The 22,562-nt window shown below is 34.8% G+C and overlaps 1 protein-coding gene across 1 annotated transcript in view; it reads right to left on the bottom strand.

Moving 5' to 3' along the window:
* Positions 1 to 10,327: 10,327 nt before the first annotated feature.
* Positions 10,328 to 22,562, bottom strand: part of AEBP2 (AE binding protein 2) — a 71,126-nt gene continuing 58,891 nt past the window's right edge. Inside the window, exons 6-9 of the mRNA XM_060658231.3 lie at positions 17,772 to 17,839; positions 15,084 to 15,197; positions 12,452 to 12,478; positions 10,328 to 11,912 (exon numbers count right to left, since the gene is read on the bottom strand). Of these exons, the coding sequence (XP_060514214.1) occupies positions 11,867 to 11,912; positions 12,452 to 12,478; positions 15,084 to 15,197; positions 17,772 to 17,839 (255 nt within the window). The 3' untranslated portion in view covers positions 10,328 to 11,866. The remainder of the gene's footprint in view (positions 11,913 to 12,451; positions 12,479 to 15,083; positions 15,198 to 17,771; positions 17,840 to 22,562) is intronic.

Below are 22,562 nucleotides of genomic sequence, written 5' to 3'. Positions count from 1 at the left end.
ATTTTAAGTAATTTCAAATTGTTTTAATGTTTATTTATTTGGGGGGGTGGGCATGGAGAGGAAGAGGTGGAGAGAAAGAGAGGGAGAGGCAGAGGCAGAGGGAAAGGGAGAGGGAGAATCCCAAGCAGGCCCTGTGCTTTTATCACAGAGCCTGATGCGGGGTCTCAATCCTTTGAACCGTGAGATCATAACCTGAGCTGAAATCAAGAGTCAGATACTTAACCGACTAAGCTACTCAGGCGCCGCACCGCCCCCCCACCCCGCCCAGTTTTTTCAAGTAATTTCGAAACTAAAAAGGAAAACAAACCAATAGTTTTCTATATTCTCTAAGGGATGGAGGAAATGATCCTAGAAGGGCATTTTAAAAGTATCTCAACCTCCAGGGTGCCTGGATGGCTCAGTTAAGCATTCAATTCTTGATTTTGGGTCAAGTCATGATCTCATGGTTTGCCCTGCACTGACAGCTGACAGGGGATCCTCTCTCTCCCTCTCTCTGCCCCTTCCCCCACTTATGCATGTACACTTGCTCTCTCAAAAATAAACTAACAAAATATCTCAACTTCCAATCTTCATAATATGGCATCTAGGCAGACCCAGTGGCCCATATTAACAGCCACAGGAAATGCCTGCTACATACTCTTTGTTGCTTACTATAAATCACTTCTGTATTTTCTTTTGCCCTTTTTTTTCCTAGCAAAGAAGATAAAATTTCAACTGATATTAGCTAAATTTGCTTTGAATTTGTCTTGTGTTCAAATTTCCTTACAAACTATAACTATCAACTATCTTCTCCATACTAAATATTGTTCTCTACTTCAGGAAATATGTTGCTAAGTTCCTAAGTGGTTTGCCAAAATAAGTCATAATGCTGAAGGCAAAAAACAAATAATTTTTGGTTCAGTCCTATGGTAACAAGGCTGTATTTTTCCCTATTTGGAAATGCATCTAGGTAGGACTTGTCTGCCAGATTGAATATAACATACCATAAAGGCAAGACCCACTTTTAAGTGCTTTAAGGACATTTCTGATGTTTTACCTCTCACAAAGATAAAAGGAGCAACGTATTGTTCTGTATTAGGCCATTACTTTTTTACATCCCATTTTAAAAGAAAACCTGTAATGGTAAAATCAAAGCATCACAGAGCTAAAAAGGACACTCATTCTAGCCCCTTACCTCACTCCAAAGCAAGTCTGAATTTGATAGTATATTTGATTAAAACCTGATATTAGGGGTGCTAATGGGCTTACTCAGTTAAACATCAGACTTCAGCTCAGGTCATGATCTCATGGTTCATGAGTTCGAGCCCCACATTGGGCTCTTTGCTATCAGGGCAGAGCCTGCTTCGGATCCTCTGTTCCCCTCTCTCTCTGCCCCTCCTCCTCTTGCCCTCTCTCTCTCCAAAATAAACATTTAAAACAAAACAAAACAAAACAAGACACCTGATCTTAACTTTCCCAGTAATGAATTCTATTATTTTAAAATCATGGGAACTTACTCTTCAGTAAAATTTAAACTTTGAAAATTATGATTTACTTTTTTTTTTTTAAATGTTTATCGATTTTGAGAGAAAGAGAATGAGCATTGGAGGGGCAGAGAGAGAGAATCCCAAGCAGGATCCGTGCTGTCAGCACAGAGCCCAACGTGGGCCTTGATCCCACGAACCATGAGATCATACCCTGAGCCAAAATCAAAAGTCAGACACTCAACTGACTAAGCCACCCAGGCTTCCTGATTTACTCCTTATTTTCTGCTATCTGGAAAGCAAGACAGAGCAGCAGCCTTCGGACTGATATTTCCATTGCCTCTTCACCTGGCCCAGCTTTGCATCTACTACTAGACAGGGTGGCCCAAACAAATCTGACCATCATTTCCCTTCTTGCAACCTTAAATTACTTACACTAATTTTTTACGTAAAGTGCAAACTGTGACAAATGGAGATGAGACCCTCAGCAGGGGACCCTCCCTACTTTTGCAGACTTCCCACACACCCATTAGGCAACCCCTCCACCTAAACACCAGGCTGTTCCTTGCTGCGGCACATGGAGATCCTATCTTAAACCACCCCATGTCCCCCTCCATTCTCCAGCACTAAGTTGGTCATAATCTTTAAAAGGTAACTGTGGGTTCTCCTCTGAGGGGAGCCCACACTGATCCTCTGGGACTAGCCAAATGCTCTCTGTGCTTCCACCATGCTCCAGACAGAGCTCCGACATGACACTTCACACTGGACAGAAATTGTCACACATACTTCTCCCTACTCCCAAGTCTGCAAAGCATAAAGAGAACGCATTCATTTTTGTTCAAAGTAGTAAGTTTGTGTTGGGTACTAAATATTTATACAATTGTACTGAACTTTTTGTCTTCTTTGAACATGCCATTTCCTCCGGCAAATTTCACCATGTCCTACATCCAGTTTATTTTTATTTTTATTTTTTTAAGTAGGTTTCACGCCCAGCATGGAGCCCATTGTGGGGCTTAAACTCATAACCCTGAGACCAAGACCCAAGCTGAGTCGGTCACTTAACCGACTGAGCCACCCAGATGCCCCTTCTATGTCCAGTTTCAAAGTTGCTTTCTCTGGGATATCACTCACAAATTCTGTAAGAAATTTCTCCAAATACTTGTTATTTACATGATCTTGGAAACATCATTCACCCTCTCTGCAGCTGCTTCCTCCACCATAAAATGGAGTAATATCAACTTGTTATTGTAAGGATTAAATGAGTTAATGTACTAAGAACAGAGTCTGGTACTTGGTGTTCACTATTCCTATTATTCCAAGCGATAATGTTAATGCCTACTTAACCCACATTATTAAGGAAAAATATGTAACATGACTCACTTAACTGCAAATGATATATCCAATTAAGGGGTTAAATTCACAATATATATAGAACTCGTACAACTCAACACCAAAAAAATATAATCATCCAATTAAAAGATGGCAGATGACCTGATGGAAATTTTTCCAAAGAAGACAGTGATTAACAGACACATAAAAAGATGCTCAATTTTCACTAATCATCAGGAAAGTGCAAATCATAACCACAATGAAGAGGCACCTGGATGGCTCAGTTGGTTGAGCATCCAACTCTTGCTCTTGGCTCAGGTCATGATTGCAATCATGTTGTGGGATCAAACCCTACATGGAGCCTGCTTAAGATTCCTTCTCCCTCTGCCCCTCTCTCCCACTTACACTCCCTCTAAAATAAAAAACAAAACAAAACAACAGAAAAACCTATAGTGAGGTATAGTGAGGTATCACCTCACTTGAGTCACAATGGCTAGTATCAAAAACACAAGAAATAAAAGGTGTTGGTAAGGATGTGGAGAAAAGGGAACTTCTGTTCACTGTTGGTGGGAAAGCAAATTGGTGCAACCAATGTGGAAAACAGTATGAAGATTCCTCAAACAATTAAAAATAGAAATACCATATGACCTAGTAATTCCACTGCTAGGTGTTTAAAGAAAAACAAAACCTGAAATTCAAAAAGATATATGCATCCTTATGTTATTGCATAATTACTTACAATAGCCAAGATATGAAAGCAGCCCAAGTGTCCATTAATAAAGTATGGTATGTGTGTGTGTGTGTGTGTAAAATATACAATATATATACATATGTATATACATATGTATTGTAATATGTATATATTGTAATGTATATTATGTATGTACTAATATATTATGTATTAATATGTATATGTATTGTATTGTAATATGTATATAACTGTATATTGTACACACACACACATATATATTATGTATATGTAAAAATAATGAAATACCAATCAGCAATAAGAAAAAAGATCTTGCCTTTTGCAACAATATGGATGGACCTAGAGGGTATTTTGCTAAGTGAAATAAGTCAGAGAAAGGCAAATATTATATGACTTTACTTATACATGGAATCTAAACAAATGAGTAATAATTTTTTTCAAAAGACTCATAAATAAAGAGCAGAAACTGATGTGGGGTGGTGGGAGAAGCAGGTGAAGGGGATTAAGAGATATAAACTTCCAGTTATAAAGTCATGTGGATGACAAGTACAATGTAGAGAATATAGTATTATGTAACGTACAGAACTGTTGAATAACTATATTGTACGCCTGACACGAATGTAACATTGTCTAGCAACTAGATTTCAATTAAAAAAATTTCTGGCTGAAACATAAAATAAAAAATAAAATGTTGTCACACTGGTTAAAAAAAAAGTGACTCATTTAAATTGGTGTTTGGTACACAGGCTGTAAGGGATAAGCAGTTGTCTTAGTGTACCTAAATTTTTTATCACAAGTAACTAGAACCATTGATCATTCTTTACCACCATTTGGCAGCTGATAAGCATATCAAATAGTATCTGTCTCTACTAGGTCTTAGGTTGAATTCCTGAATAAGCATTCAGTTTTTAAATGCTTTTCCAAGGGGTGCCTGGCTGGCTCAGTTGAGAAGCATGTACTCTTGATCTCATGAGTTTGAGCCCCATGTTGGGTGTAGAAATTACCTAAATAAAACTTAAAAAAAAAAGAAAAGAAAGAAAGAAAGAAAATGGTCTTCCAGCTTCTGCCTTTGCTCCCTTATAGTCAATTCTTCAGTCTGGGTGACTCTTGAAAAACATAATCCAGATCCTTTTCTCAAATTCCTCCAATGGCTCCCCATCTGCTCAAAGATAAAGTCCTTTCACATCAACCCCAGCCCTACAACACACCATGCATGATGTAATGTAAGCTCCAAGCAGCTGGAATTTTTAATGTTTTGTTGAATGCAGCATCACCAGTACCTGGAATCCTAGTAGTACAACGTAAGAAACTCATGTGTATTTAAATAAATGATCTTGCCTCAAGGGTTTTTACACTTGCTGTTCTCTCTGCCAGGAATGCTAATCCCTCAGATACCTGCATGACTTCCCACTCAGCCTCTCAGGGCTTTGCTCAAATGTCACCGATCAGTAAGGTTTTACCAACTACCCTACTTAAATCGCATCACAAATTCTCTATCCCTCCCTCCACTTTGTTTTCCTTCACAGAATTTCCACCACCTCTCCCCCTCTATATGTATTACTCATCTGCATATTGCCTGTCATCTCCCATCCCCACACTTAAAATTTCCATGAGATCAAGAATATTTTATTTTGTTCACTGCCTGAACCCGTAGCATCCAGAGCAGCGCCTTGCACATTGCAAATGCCCCAAGAGTTTGCGTTCCATTAATCTTTTATTAAATTTGAAGGCTAACAGTTAACTTCATGACATTCCCTAGTACAACAGCAACAAATTTCTTTGCTAGAAATACTTGCTCTAAAATCTCCAGTATAAATACTTAGACTTCCATCTGAAGCCACACAAGTAACCTAAAAACTGACATAAATTATGATTAAATGGACAATTCATTCTTCAACATTGCCTAATCACATCCCAGAAGTCTTTTTGTACTTATAGTAAATCTGAAATAATGATCGGAAATAATAATCTGAAGTCAGAAGAGTTCAGAAATTTTGTGCCCCCACTACCTAAAATATGAACAGAAAATAACAAAAAATGTTCAGTATCGCTAGATCAGCAGAAAATGTAAATACTTACAGTATTTATTGATCTATTTCAAGATCATTATGCTGAGTGAAAGCCAAACACAATCGAGTACATACTGTATGATTCTGTTTATTTAAATTTTAGAAAATGCAAACCAATCTACATGGAGACTAGAGCTCAGTGGTTGCCTGGGCTGGGCTGTAAGAGAAGGACAGAATACAAACAAGCATGAGGAAACTTACGGAAGTGATGGAAATGTTCTGTCTTAACTGTTGATTTCAAAGTTAGGTGCATCTGTCAAAACTCACCTAACTGTACAATTAAAATTGACTGACAAATAAAATACTTACTGAAGTTAGTTAAGATTATTTGTGTGATCACCCATGACTGGGGAGTTTTTTATTCCCCAAGAATAATCAGAAAGATGAAGGAACCTACATAGATTTCTTCCAATGACAAGAAAAGACCATACATCTCAAGTGGGTTTGAAAGGATAAGATAAACAGGTTAAGACTGTACCCATCAAACCATGCTCATCAAAACAAGGACTATACAAATCCTCTCAGGTAATAATAGCATGCCATTTTATAAATGAAAAAAAAACCGGCATAGAGGGTTCAACTTCCCCCAAACCACAGTTTTCAGCTGAAATGAGAATCAAACACAAGCGATTCTCTTAACTCACTTTTCCACCTTAGAATGACTAAAGTTAAAGGTTGGTAATATTCAAGTATTGGTACAGGGCAGGGAAAAAAGCACTGACATCCAGTTTATGTTGGCACCACCCTTTCAGAAAAACATTTCAGTAATAACAAACTTAGAATAGACACAACTCACAACTCTTTTAAGTAAGCTAATACTCCCTTTCCAGGAAATGACACTATAGAAATCTTTTCAACTATATTTTCAAGAATGCTGCTGTATTAATTACATGACAATAAATTTGTAAGCAATCTTAATGTTAACCAATAAGAAATGGCTAAATAATTTAAGGTGTATCACACCTGGCCATAAAAAAAGAATGAGATCTATACAGATGTCTTGAGTAAAAGCCAAATCCTAGAACTGAGTGTATAACAATTTAAGAAGCAAACACAAAGATTGGGAAGGAATCATCAAAATACTTATCTGGAGACCAGGAAAAGCATGCTCAGTTGAAGGTAATGACTTTCACTTTTATCCCTATTTCTCATACTGTTAATTTCTTCATTTTTGCAAACATAATTTAATAACAAAGAAACTAAGATATATTTTTAATGACTATCAATGTTAAAGACAAATTCTGAATGAACTGCCAACTGTTCTGAATTACATTTAAAAAGAAAATTAGACATTTTGGTTGATTTAGGGAAGAACATACAGTGAAAGAGATTCACAGAAACTTAACTAAGCTTTCTTACCTTCTATAAAGAATGACATTTACTACAATCTTTTAGGGGCATTATGCAGGTATTAAAAAGATATTTAGGTAATAAGAAGATAACCAATTAGGCTTTCTTAATCTCTGAAATTCAAGAAGACATACCTGGGAATCTCCTGACCCACTCTTCTGCAACACTCAATGACATTTATATAAAACTATCCACACTGGGCCCAGCTATTAAGAGTAAATACGCTCATGTTTTACAATCTATTATTATTCCTTTGCTACATATTCTCCAGAAAATTATTTCTGCTTTTCTAAAAGGAAAAAGACCCCAAATGTAAACTTAATATAAGAGCTATTAGGCATAGATTCATGAAATGGTTGTAATAAACATATAAATCCTTGGCAATTTCTTAATAAATTCATAAGATTTGTAAGACACATAAATTCATTAAGATTTTTCTTTAGCAGAAGCATATAAATATCAAAGAGAAAAAGGTCCTTGAGTGGGGACAATGCTCTGGGACAACAACACATTTAAATAAAGAAATCAAATGCTGGATAACTCCTTCAAAATACTATTACTTAAACATATTACTCATATCATAAATATAATTGAGGTCTTATTGTAATAAAAAAAATGGAGCTTTACCAAAAACTAAATTAAGCACCTTTTTCACAAAATTAAATAAACCAAAAATGGTTACAACTGAATATATAAAAATACAGCATCAGTAATCCTTTACACTGAGAATGCTTAGGCAAACTACAATTCCCTTTATAGGTTTATAAATAAAAGTACATAACATTATCATAGTATGGTTTAAGCTGACTGCTTCAACCCTACTAGTGTTTTATGGACAGAATTCTTCAAAATATGTTACTATAACAAGTACTCACCTATAATACTCTTTCAACAAATCTTTTACAGACTATTTTGTGCCATGTATCATGCTAGGGACTGGCTGTAGCAGAAACACTGGAAACAACTTTATTGTTGTTTGTGTTGTTTATTGTGGTATTGCAATTGTACATTTATTTCCTCTCTCACATTGTGAAAAGCAGTGTGGTATAGTGAAAAGAATACTGATGTAGAAAAAAATGTGGGTTGCAATTCCTGCCCTAACCACTAACAACTCCTTTTTATGTTCAGAGTAATAGAACTATGTGTTATGTACCATGCAAAACTGATTCAGAAAAATCTGATTGGAGTATGTAAATATTTAAACAAATTTTTTTAATTAAAAATAAGAATACAGCATTTCATTACATTTTTAAGGCTCTGAGGCTCATAACCATTGGAAATGACAAAATACTCTAACCTAAAAAGAAAAAAGAATTCTGCATTCTGCAGGCTCTTATTTATATTAAAGCTATAATGTTAGAATTATATAACCTTCTACCAGGTCACAGATTCTTTAAGAATTAAAAAAGAAAAACATGTAAGAAATTTTCTAACAGGGGCGCCTGGGTGGCTCAGTCGGCTAAGCAGCCGACTTCGGCTCAGGTCATGATCTCACGGTCTGTGAGTTCGAGCCCCGCGTCGGGCTCTGTGCTGACAGCTCAGAGCCTGGAGCCTGTTTCGGACTCTGTGTCTCCCTCTCTCTGACCCTCCCTGTTCATGCTCTGTCTCTCTCTGTCTCAAAAATAAATAAAACGTTTAAAAAAAAAAAATTTAAAAAAAATTTTTCTAACAAATTTTATCCTTTTAAGAAATAGTCTCTAATTGTCTAGAAAAATATTTTTAATTTTCAAAATGTACTGTTTCCTCTCTCAAAAACCCACAACATTCAGGGTGCCTGGCTGGCTAAGTCGGGGAGCATGCAACTCTTGATCTTGGGGTTGTGAGTTCGAGCCCCACATTGGGCATTACTTAAAAACAAAATCTTAAAAAAAAAAAATTCAAATAACATATATGACTTAACTACTTTTCTAAAAAAGACTATGTATGTATATTAGCATCTCTTTGTAGGTCTACAACCCTAGGCCTTCTTTACAGATAAATATCAGTTTTTCATACTGAGAATCTACCTAAACCAAGAATTTGTGTCTGCCTTTTAGAGAACTATGCAGTGGTATTAAAGGCTTAACAACTACAACAAAAGTTTATACAGAAAGCACCCAACTATTTTACAGACTCCAACCATATTTTTCCATTTAAAATTTTATCCGAGTATCTAACACTTCTGTTGATCATATATTATTAAAACAAGAATTCAAATAGCAAACAATAAAAGATGTTTTAAGTAATTGTGGCAAATTCTATCCTTTTAAGAGTACTTGCATATTTAAAACATTTTATTAAGGTGTGAAAGGGAAAAAAGTTTTACAGTCAAAGATTTACTGACATGATTATCAATGCTTTCAATCAGAGTTAAACAAATCTTAAAATACGCATTGAGAGTTAATTATTGTCCATCTTAATTTCCTTTCATCTGAAATTCAGAAGTCATGTGTCCACTTTAGGGAAGATTTATATATGAAAAAGTTTATTAGAAAAATAAACAACTTTAAATTTTACAATATTTTCCACTTCCAAAATTCTTTTATATAGAGCAAATGTGCCTTATGGTTTAAACATAAACTTGACTTACAAAATCTCATTTAGTCCTAAAGATACAAAAACACAAATGGTGAAATTGAGAAATTCAATGTAAAAATTTTTTTTAAAAACACCATTTGTTGCAGATACCTAATATGGCAATATTTACTGAAAAGTATAAACAACTTTCACTGAACTTAATGTACTGATGTATTACCAAAATTAACATTATCAAATCAAAATGTAGATTAAGTTGTGTGGTTTAGGTTTATTTTTCCAAAAATTTTATCAACTATACCAGGAACTGGCAAATTTTTCCTTAAAAGGTCAGAGAGTAAATATTTTAGGTTTGCAGGCCCTAAGTTCTCACTACCCAACTCTGCTACTACAGGGAGAAAGCAGTCATACTTTCTCCTGAATGGATATACCTGTGGGCTGCAGTTTGTCTGCTGCTGAACTAGACAATGGATTTTGAGTAAGAGATTATTTCAGGTGCCATATTACAAATATGTCACATATGGGGGTCAGGAGGAACAATATAAAAGAGTAAACATCACTAAATGAACTATTATAAATTAAAAATTTCACACTTATTTCCCAATCTTAATTGTATGTGTGTATATATACAAGTTACAAAACTATTTCATTTCAATTCCATATTCTTTTTGGTGTGTTAATATAGTATCAGACCAAAGTCAGATAAGCAGCAAAGTACCATGAGAGATTCAGTACTCAGAGGCTAGCTAATCAATAACCATGAAATTAGGTTTTGACATCTATAAATATTTCTACACGAAAAAATTAATTTATTTGCTGTGCCCCTAAAGAAAATGAGATGTATATTTCAGATGTCGTTTTAAAATTCAATTGAATTGTTACAATTTTGAAGCTAAATGTGATTTGCTTTGTTTTATTAGAAAAAATACTCAGGCAAGGTCTACAATCATCGGTCAATTAAGAATGACTTACAAGAACATGAGGCAATAAAATAAAAAATACAGGTACAAACTATATATCTGAAACACTTCTATTTGGCAATTTTATAACAAATCAAAATTTTAAAAGAACAAAGGAGATCGCAGATTACTTTGTAGATACAGAATAAAGCAATTGATGAAGTGCTTAAGCAAAAGAAAACAAAAAAAGTAAAACACACTGCTTTCCTTTTCTTTTTAAAAAATAAATCACATTTGCTACAGATCAAATGGATAATACCCTTATTAAACAACCATTCCAGAATGTCTTATAGTAGCAGTGCTTTTATTTGCACTTCATTTAATTTTATATGACTCATTTCATGTATATAGATAGCTCTTTACCCCACTGTTAACGAATAAAGTCTCCCATAATTTTTATTATTTTAAAAATTTTTTTAAAGTAAATGAGAAATGATTTATGTATCATGGAACCTTTCCCATTTTGGAACCAAAGGCTTAATTCTATATTTTTGTCTATTCTTTTCTTTAAAAAATTTAGTGTAAAAACTGCTGGTTTTTATATCACTGTAGTAAAGTGAAAACTCCTCAATCAGGAGTATTTTTCTGCAGTTTGACTGCATATAACCACATATACTTTACAATATGTCCTTCCAACAGTAAGGAAATAATTGATTTCACGGTCACTGTCAGAAATGAGTGCCATAATTCTATTATGGGTATAGGTCCTCCCTCAAAGACTTTCTGGAAGGATGTTCAATGTGTTTTGTTCTTATAGATATTAACAGTAGTACATAGTCCCTTAAGTCTGCAAAGACATTTATTGTTAAAGAAGGTGCTTTATTAACAATTCCTCTGGCAGCACTAGTGAATTACAATATCCTTCAATATTATTTCTACCCATAATATATACATTTAACTTTCATGCCTCTAGAAAAACATCTACAGTACATTTCATAATATAAAAATATATTACAAATCTGCTGAATTATTTACAAGCAATGTTCTATTATCTCTATGCAACATTTGTTTGATACAATACTAACAAGTTACACATATTTCCATTTCTGTAAGTTAAAAAAAATCCATATGGCTTCTTGCTTACCAAGCAAGAAAGTGATTTTATTTTCCTTTTCAAAACCAACTTTGGTGCATAAAGGATTCAGTTTGAAGATACTTAAAAAAAAAAAAAAAAAAATACAATTTTTCTTATGTTAAGATAAAACAGCTCATAAACCAAATGCTTTCCTCAGAAAAAAAATTAGAGGCTTATATAGGTTAAAATGAAAATATGAGGATTATTCAAATAATTTGAAATAGAGGTTTTTCAAAAACCGTTAACAGATTAGTTATATAGGTAAATATTAACATACTGTACTCCATGAGAAAACCCTAGTCCTGAAAAGGGAGCCACCAGACATACTGCAACACTCTTTAACAGAAATTTTCAGCCCTAATTCGATAGACGAATTTTTAGTTGATTGCAAATGTCGTTCACTGTTTGCTTAAATACAAATTGAACACTTTTCTTATCAGAGTTCTGCAAAAGAACACAAATGGCAACCAATCACATCTATTTATCATAATTATCTCTTGATAATTTTCATTGTCTAAATATTTCCTAATATGACTTCAACTCAACAGACACTGTCAAGACAAATATCCTTACAGTGCTTTTGGTATTTTAAGGGCACATGTTGTAATTGTTTTTCTTTCCAATATAAACTACTGTAATTGCTAAAGGGGGAAAAAAAAGCAGCTTAAAGCAGCAAGCATGCAAAGCCTTTAAGAAGCTGTTCCACTAAGTTGCCAGAAGAGTGTTTGCTCAGTCTCCCACAGTACCATTCCATGAAAATGTGGATATACAGTAATATATTAATATATTCCACAGAAGAGCCTACTTCATTCACAGAATGTTTACACTAAGCATAAATATTATTCTAAATACCGGATTTAAGAAAAAAAAAAAAGGAAGGGGGTTATGACTCTAATGTGCAACTTTTACTAAACCCATTGTCAGTGACTAAGACTGCAGGTGTCCCCGCTTGTTTGCTTTTTATGTATTTATTTATTTTTTACCTCTTCAACCTCTTCTGCGGCATTGTTCTAGAAAGAGAGAAAAAGGAATATTCTTTTATTGGACTGAATCAAAAACACATTAAGTATTTCAAAAGAGACATTAAAAACATTAATAAGATACAGGCAGTGTGATAATCACTGATCATTAAAATTTATTTCCAAAGCATTCATACATTAATGGATGCAAATTTCAGTTATATAATATAGCTTTTTAATAAATCCTTTTTATGTAGGCTAATGTGATTCTAAAAAAGAATATCATGCCTAACACATGCATGTTAGCCAACTAGGACTTTAAAACTGATGTTTAAACCTTGAATAAATATGTTCTTTTTAGTTTCATTTTGAAGTTAATATATTTTTAGGTTTGTCATGCTTTCATTTTGAGATGTGTATAAGCCACAAAATATTTCTCCTAAAACAAGTTTGAATAATCACTTTATTCTTTTTACTTAATTTCACAAGTTCTCCAAATCAAAATCCAGACCTCGCTCACATGTTACACCACAGCAAATGTAGCCAGTTCTATTAATCTGTACCACTTTAGGAAAGACTCCATTCTAATTCCGGAATAGCAGAATCATGAAAATTTAGAGTCAAAATTAAATGTTAAGACCAGGGCAGGGGGCAGTAATACAGTTAAAGAAAATTAACTCTACAGATGCATTTAATATGTCTTAAGAACACCTTCATTACCCAAGAGTGACATCAATTTAGAATTGCAGACTTAACACTTTTCAGAACATACAATGCAATTCCTATGCTCTTTTGGACAATAGTTCTGCACCCAAATGGTTTTTTTTTTTTTTTTTTAAGTTACTTTCACTAATATCTAAATTGCTTCCTATATACACAAAATAGCAAAAATAAGCTGTCTGTGAAAAAGGAAGAGCCTCAGAGAGGGAGAAGTAGAATGCAGGGAAGAAACACAAAAGTTAGTCTGAATCTTATAATTAAGATTCATGCCCCTTTGTCAACTCTCTGCCTAAGGGATGTTTACAACCAGTTCTAATAGCAGGGTGGCTCTCCCCAAATATCACTCTTTTAAAATGCTAATTTTAATTACTCCCTTCAAAGAGTAAGCAGAAATAAACCCTAAATTAAGTACCAGTAAATAAAGAATATTCAATTATTTTTCTCAAAAAGAAAAAGGTAAATCATGACTTGCCCGTATTTCTGATAGTGGATTTCCCTCAATCTCTCCTCTAAGGTAATTTCACCGTTTTTTATGCTAATTTCTCAATAACACAGTTCCATCACACAGAAAACAAGTTTTTATTGTACTTATTATTAGCATCTGCACTAGAAGATCTTTAAAACAATTTGCGGGTTGGAGTGCCTGGGTAGCTCAGTCGGAAGCATCAAACTTTTCATTTCAGCTCAGGTCATGATCTCACAGTCGTTGGATCGACTCCAAGTTGGGTTCTATGGTGACAATGCAGAGCCTGCTTGGGATTCTCTCTTCCTCTCTCTGCCCTCCCCCTCCAATCAAAATAAATAAACTTAAAAAATAATAATTTGGGGGGAATAGGGAAAACTTAAGAATCTTGGGGTTTCCACAAGGCAAGTCCCATTCACTATGTGAGAATTTCCCTCAGAAGAGATCTTAAATTATAGAAATCCTATTAAACTGAATTACATTCCAGGAAGTTGAGTCATAGAATAAACAGAACCTTCAGAATGTTTAACTGCTACAGGATTTGACATAGGGACAGAGTCTCTTTATGACAGCTAAAATCCATACTTGGGATTATCAATTATTATATGCTATCTTATTCTTATTCAACCTATTCCTATGCAAAATACATATCAAGTTGAAACTGATTTTTAAAACATAAAAATCTGCTCATAAAGAGTGCCTTTTAAGCATTTTCCCCACTTTCTGAATCACCCTAGTATACATCATTTGGATGGAGGCAGTGTGGAGTTCAGTCATACCCTATCTGTGTAACCTTAGGCAAGCTATTTAAACTCTTGCCTCAGTTTTCCAATCTGTAAAACAGAGATAGTAACACCTACTTCACAGGCTGCTGTGAGGATGAAGTGTATGTAAAGCACCTAGCAAAGTGACTCAGCACATAGTCAGAAATGTTGGTCTCTTCTCCTTCCCCCCCTATACCTTCATAAGCACAGCACACTAAAACAAAGGTCAGATCAGAAAATTATTAGCAATGTGAACACTGAGCTTCCTCTTAAAAACAAACACAACAATATTTAAACTGTTCTAAAGGCTTGGGTAGAGTAGAAGTTTAAAAAATTCATCATTTATGGTATTTTAGGGCATTTGTGGTATAATCCCAGATCCATAAAAGTCTGGTATTGTAAAAAGAATTACGTATGTAAACAAAAGACACTTATTTTCAAAATAGTATGTACATTAGAATCTAAGCTATGTAAGATAAATCTGGAATTAAGTTGGCATATAAACTTTACCAAAATAATTATCTTTCTGGATTCTACAATTTATAAGCTTTTGTGATGTAATTTCCATATACAAAGCTCCAGAAAGCAAGCTATGCTTGGTACTGAAATTCAGTACTTAAAATTAAGTCCTAACCTTATATCCAAAAAGTTTAGGGAAATTTAAGATTATGATTCAAAAATTAAAACATCTAATCAAGAATTAGATTACCTGTATATGTTTGGATCCAAAAGCAAGGCAGTATCTTTGGGTAGCTTTGATAAATGAACTACTTTAGTTTTTAATTGATGTCGTTCACTTTCATTCACCCACACATCAGGCAGACTATGAATTAAAAAACAAGTCATAAATGAAATAGCATTCATTTTAAACTTACCCTTTATATAACTTCACATTACCCAGACTTTTCCATTAGCGTGACTGAGCCACAGAAATTAACAACCTTCTCAGAAGCCAAAGAAATAGCAACGGGATGCGGAGTCCCAGGTAAAAAATGACAGTGAAATTTCAGGCATGAATTTGGGAATGAATTAGGAATTTTTGGTGGCAAAGCCATATCAAACTTAGAAACACATATTATAGAACACTGCCTTGTCTTTTAGTTCAATGAGTAAATGTCATACTTGAGCTTGACTTGATGGAGTTTTTCTTTTCTTTTTTTTTTTTTTTAAATTGAAGTACAGTTGACATCCAGTGCTATTTTAGTTTCAGGTATACAACATAGTAATTCGACAATTCCAAAAATTACTCTCTCACCATATCATATTATTATAGTATTATTGACTATATTCCTTATGGTAACACCAAGTTAAGAAATAAGTAAACACGAAGTAGATTAAACTCTACTTTAAAAAAATGCACATGACCAAAATCCTGAATTCAAAGAAATTCAATCCTATCAGGAAATTCAAATAAAAGCAATTTGACTGATATTTATACTGATCAATATCCAAAATACTAAAAATACACAGATATTTGACTATACTTTAAAGAAACTGTTTATAACCTTAACATAAAAAGAGCTCTTACAAATCAGTATGAAACAGGTGAATATTCATCAGGGAAAAAGGAACATGATAGACAAAGGATACAAACCAACAATTCACCAAAGATAAAAACAGTTTAAAAATTATCTTATTTGTAATCAAAGAAATATAAAATGTAAGAATGATAACAGTGTTAATAACTAGAGAAATAAGTTCTCTAATGTAGTGGGTAGGATTATAATTGGCACAAATTTTCAGGAAGGCAATGTGTATTGAAACCCATCAATAATTTGCATAGTTTGTGTACTGGCTGATCTTAATATCTCTTTAACAGCAGAGAAAAACGGGTACCTTTAGTGTTTCAGGAAAAAAAGGAGTTCATTAAATAAGTTTTACACAGCCATTTCAAAATATTTTACAGTAGCATTTTCACAAAACCTGGATGGAGGGGATGTGTGTGGAAAATATGTTCTACGTTAATGGAAGTTTGATAGTCACAGGATTTAAAAAAAGCTAGATTTCTTTACTAATATGCTAACATGTATTGTAAACTCTCAAATCTATTGAAGAACTCTTAATTCACATCACATTAACATCTCCTTAGAATGAAGTCTGAGAAACAATACTGTAGAAAAATACTGAGTAACAAAAGATAAATGTTAACCACATACTATTAATTTCTGAAAAACCAAGTATACACAATGAGAGTCCATTCATTCATTTATTCTATTCTTGGTATTTATTGATTTTACCCCAAACTTCTATGATTTATATACCTTTATTACCTTTTCTAACAAAAAGAATTTTAATAAAAACATAAAAGGAGGGGCACTTGAGAAGCTTAGTCGGCTAAGCATCCGACTCTTGATTTTGGCTCAGGTCACAATCTCACAGTGCGTGGGTTTGAGCCCTCAATCAGGCTCTGCGCTGACAGTGCTGAGCCTGCTTGGGATTCTCTCTCCCCCTCCTCCTCCTCTTCCTTCTCTGCTCCTCCCCCAATTGTGCTCTCTATCTCTCCAAAATAAATAAATAAACATTAAAAAAAAAGATAAAAGGAAAATTAAACACAAAAACATGAAAAACCTAAGGATTTTCAGGGCCAGAAAAATATAATGCTTTTGGAAAACAAGCCAAATGATTTTTCTTTATCACTGTGAGCTAGAAAATGTTTAGAATGTTTTTAAATGATTCAAACACAGGCAAAACTAAGGCTGCTTGCGTACTGCCTGAGGGTCATCTAAAAATCATAAAAATAATTACATTCTAAAAATGATTAAAAATTGCTACAACTTTTATTGAAAACAGAAACAGCTAGTTGTAAAGGTTGTAACTTGAGTCAGGTACTATAAGAACTTTCACAGATTCTTTAACCCTGACAGGTCAAAATGTTTTGCAGTCTAATTTCTGTAATTCTTTTATATTCAAACACAGTAACTATTCAAACACAGTAGATATTTGAGTGTAAGATCATAATAAAAATAAGAGAGTCTATGGGGCACCTGAATGGCTCAGTCAGTTATTAAGCATCTGACTTCAGCTCTGCTGTCAGTACAGAGCCACTTCAGATCCTCTGTCCCCTCTCTTTCTGCCCCACCCCCACACGTGCACCTGTATACTCACTCTCTCAAAAATAAACATTAAAAAGAAAATAAGAAGGATGCCTGAGTGGCTCAGTCAGTTAAGCGTCTGACATTGGCTCAATCATGATCTCATGGTTTGTGAGTTCGAGCTCCGCACTGGGCTTTGGGCTGACAGCTCAGACCCTGGAACCTGCTTTGCATTCTGTGTCTCCCTCTCTCTCTCTGACCCTCCACAGCTCGCACTCTCTCTGTCTCTCTCAAAAATAAACGTTAAAAAAATTTTTTTAAAGAAAATAAGAGTCTATTAATTATACAGTATTTCAAATACTTACATGTCTTCAGGCATCCAATGAAGCAAAAGTTTTATCTTTCCAGAATCCTCTTTTCTCTTAGCTATTACCTAGTAATGATATAAGAGATCATAAAAATTATTTGTAAAACATTATTTTAATGCATCAATAAAAAGCAGTTTTGATTCTAATTAAGAATTTTTAAGTATTCATATCCTGGACCAGATATTATCACAGAATTTTGTTCTGACCTGCTTTAATAGCAGCTTCACCTTTTGATCATATATTTTCACAAAAGAAACAGAGAAAAAAGGAGTTGAAAAAATTTTGTATGCCCAAATATTAATACCATATTATCTTTATTAAGGGACTGAAAAATGCTATTTATTTTACTATTAAAGTCTGAAGATTAGCTAGACTGCCAACCAACAATGCATTAGTTGAAAAATTTTTTTTTTAATTTTTTTAATGTTTATTTATTTTTGAGACAGAGAGAGACAGAGTGCAAGTGGAGGAGGGGCAGAGAGAGAGGGAGACACAGAATCTGAAACAGGCTCCAGGCTCTGAGCTGTCAGCACAGAGCCCGACACGGGGCTCGAACCCACGAACCGTGAGATCATGACCTGACCCGAAGTCGGACGCTCAACCGACTGAGCCACCCAGGTGCCCCTAGTTGAAATATTTTTAAAGAATAAGATGGTAAAGAAAAAAGAACTGCGGAGATGGGAGAAGTCTATAATTTATGACTAAGATATTTGTTGTTTGCTTGGGTGTTTTTGTTTGCTGGTTGGTTTGTGTTACTTTAAATGAAACAGCCAATCAGTGTTTAGGTTCAATTATAAGGAATCTACAGATCAACCTAAATTAAAAAGACCTACAAAACATAAAGTATGAAAAAGGGAATATACTGGGGTGCCCAGTTAAGTCTGTCTCTTTCTCAAAAATAAATAAAACATTTTTAACAAAGGGTAATATACTGGTCATTCATTACTAGATTCTGAAAATTAAGAAAATGCTTAAATAATAACTGACCAAAATGGTATTTTGTAACTCTTACAACTTCCATATTAGCAAAATTAGCACTGTAGTGTTCTCATAATCGAAGTCTCAGTATTTTCACCAACTTTAAGCTGCAAACAGCCACCTCAAAATATGTTGAAGTATTATATTAAAGTAAAAACAGCACTTTATACATCAATAAAACCTATAATTCCCATTACTTAAAAACCAATAGTTAGGTACTCTAATTCTAGACTTGATAATAAGATTAATTTAAAAGACTAAAGACAAATCTGAGGATGCTGAAACAAAACACCTCTACAAAAAATTATAATATAAAAACAATGCAAACCAACTGACTAGTAACTAGGATTCTGCTGACCTCTTCTGGAGAAGGCTCAGAAGAAAATGTTTCAATTAAAGACGACAAATTAGGCAAACTGCATATAGCATAGTACCACCTCACACATATATTTTTCTGCAAAACCGTTTCATTATCTACACAGGTATTTCCTATAAATGCTTATTTGATTACTAAGGAAACTTAAAATTGCAGTTCGTATTGAATATCTGACTGCTAAAAGAAGCGATTCTGTTTAACACATACCACCTCCATCAAAACCTTTCTAGTCATGGAACTTGGGTGAACCTGTCCACCTAACTCCTTTTTCTTTTTTTTTTTTTTTAATTTTTTTACATTTATTTATTTCTGAGAGACAGAGAGCTAGAACGTGAGTGGGAGAAGGGCAGAGAGAGAAGGAGACACAGAATCCGAAGCAGGCTCCAGGCTCTGAGCTGTCAGCACAGAGCCCAATGCGGGGCTCAAATTCAAGAGTTGTGAGATCATGACCTGAGCTGAAGTCAGACGCTTAACTGACTGAGCCACCCAGGTGTCCCACTCCTTTCTTTTCTATTATGTCCACGAAGACCTGTTCCCAGACTGATGCCTCTTCCATCCACTTTCCTCAGCAAAAAGCATTCCTCAAGATTACACTCTACTTTTGTGGCTCTTCCTTAGTCAAGGTCCTTCCACAAGGTCACTTGAGATGCAAATCATCCCTACTCCTTAGTTTTTATGGAAAAAAAACTTGTCATACCTTGTATGACAAACATAGGTATGTTCTTAAAATCTCTCAAATGTTTTCTACAGCTAAAAAGCTTATGTTTTCATCTTCATAAATGGTTTTGTCCACGTAAATTAAAAAAGAATTTTTCCAGACTCCTAGTATAATCACCACTATTTTTAGGTCCTTCACTTTTTTGATCATAACTATTCCTCCCATGGTGAACCTAAGGATTTCATCACAAGGGAGATGCTCTAATGAAAGCATGTGAATGTTGATGCTTCATTTCTTAAAACACAACTGTACTCATCATTGTCACCACTATTCCCTAATATGTAGAGATACTTGCTCATTACCAAACCATTATTTCATCAGATTTATTGTCCTTTAAAATCAGTGATAAGCCCCAAATCCACTCCTTAGACTTCTTTATTTATACTTAGTTCCTACATGATTCTATCCAGTCTGATTCCTTTAAATACCACTAATATGCTGAAAACTTACATATTTGTACCTGTTGCCGTACTTCTCTGAGCTCAAACTCTTACATCCATGTGCCTAAGTTAAAGAGGGAGTAGATTCTCTACTGAATGTATCAAAATTATAGATCTTGACACTCCCCTCTCCCCCAGTCTGCTTTCCCCAAAGCCTCTATTAAATAGCAACTCCACTATTTTGCCCAGTTGCCCAGGCCAGAAACACTGTGGGCATCCCTTACTTTCATTACCAAACCTGACATCTGATCCATCATAATTCTGGTTAGTAGTACTTTCAAAAGATATCCAGAATCTAACCCTTCTCCACATCTAACCATTCTAAGCATCTCCACCATAACCATTCTGGCCTTTTCTCACCTGAGATAAAAAGGCTGATGTCTCTTTCCCCCACCCTGACCTACATTCTGTCCTCAACACACAAAACAAGTGAGCACATTAAAATCCACATGAAAGAGGGGCACCTGGGTGACTCAGTCGGTTAAGCGTCCGACTTCAGCTCAGGTCATGACCTCAGGGTTTGTGAGTTCTAGCCCCATGTCAGGCTCTGTGCCGACAGCTCAGAGCCTGAAGCCTGTTTCAGCTTCTGTGTCTCCCTCTCTCTCTGCCCCTCCCCTGCTTGCGCGCTGTCTCTCAAAACTAAACATTAAAAAAAAAAATCCACAAGAGAAAAGAGATCAGTGAGTTCACCAGGGTAGGGGATGGAGGCAGAGATGAACTATAAAATTACAGTAGAAAACCTCTGAGTGATGGGAATGTTCTGTATCTTAATTGTGGCGGTGGTAGTGGTTTCACAGGTAAGTACAATTGTCAAAACTCATAGATAACTGTTTAAGTGGGTACAATTTTATTTATTACACCTCAATAAAAATTATTATAAAAAAAAAAACATCAGACCATGGCTACTCCAATTTCTTCAATGGCTTCCCATCACACAAAGAATAAAAGCCACAGTCTTAGTCAAACAAGGTTCTCCCCACTCTGACTTAACTCTTACTCTCTCTGCTTTCGTGCATACTTGGCCTATTTTCAAACATACTTGGCATATTCCCACTTTGCAATTCTATATTTGATTTTCCCTCTAGTGATGATGTTCATCCCCCTAATAACTGAATGGTTCACACCCTCACTTCCTCTACTATTTCATCTTATCATGTCTCTTCCACTAGACATAGTTTATTGTTTTGTTTTAATCAGTTTTGTTCTCTGCTGTATCATTAGTACAAAGCAGGTGCTCAGTATTTAAGTGAATGGACAAATGAGTACTAATGCCATACTATGGGTCTGGTGACCACAACTTACTTATTGACCTTTGAAAAGAAGAACAATTATAGACCAAATCATAAGCCTACGTTACCAAACTTCAAAGGAGGACTTCAACCATCACTGCTGAACAAGCCCCTGATCTTGCTGAATCCCAACAAAATTCCCATTACAGCCATTTTAACTTTGGTCTTCACAAACTCTGTTTTTCCTTTCAATACTTTTGTTCTTATTTAGATAACTATATTTCCAATTTTTTTTATATTTATTTTTGAGAGAGAGAGACAGACAGAAAGAGACACACACACACACACACACACACACAGGATCCAAAGCAGGCTCCAGGCTCTGAGCTGTCAGCACAAAGCCTGACGTGGGGGGGCTTGATCTCACGAACCGTGAGATCATGACCTGAGCCAAAGTCAGACACTTAACAGACTGAGTCATCCAAGTGCCCCTCCAATATTTTTTTTAATCCAATTTTTCTTCATAGAGAATATACAGTTTCACCTTTCCTCAAACCCAAACTCACACCTCTCATGTGCTCCAATCTCAGAGCAATGATTCCCTTGCTTTGTGTCTAATCTTCTACATTTGTTGCCTTTAATTCTGGCAATCATAGTCAAAACTGGGAATTTTTCATTGGAAGTATACACAAATGAAAAAGTAAAAATGCAATGCAACAAAACCTCAAGGTTACAGGAGATGGAAAAAACAGATATTCAAACCAGCAGAGAAATTGGTATCAATATGATCTTTTGTATTTTATCCTTGTGTATTCTGATTGATCTAAATACTAAAACCTAAATTTAGTATATTTTATATTTCAAGAGTCAAAACAATCTCTTTCTCCAGAGATTCAAATCAACAAGGTCTGACCTAAAATTTACCTCAGGGTACCTGGGTGACTCAGTTGGTTAACCATCTGACTCTTGATTTCAGCTCAGGTCGTGACCTCACGGTTCACAAAACCAAGCGTGGCCCACGTCGGGCTCCACACTGCATATGGGACC

Source organism: Panthera onca, chromosome B4, assembly GCF_046562875.1.
Source record: "Panthera onca isolate mPanOnc1 chromosome B4, mPanOnc1 haplotype 2, whole genome shotgun sequence".
Lineage (NCBI taxonomy): Eukaryota > Metazoa > Chordata > Mammalia > Carnivora > Felidae > Panthera > Panthera onca.
Note: the sequence above shows the minus strand (reverse complement) of the source record. Positions and strands in the feature narration are given on the sequence as shown.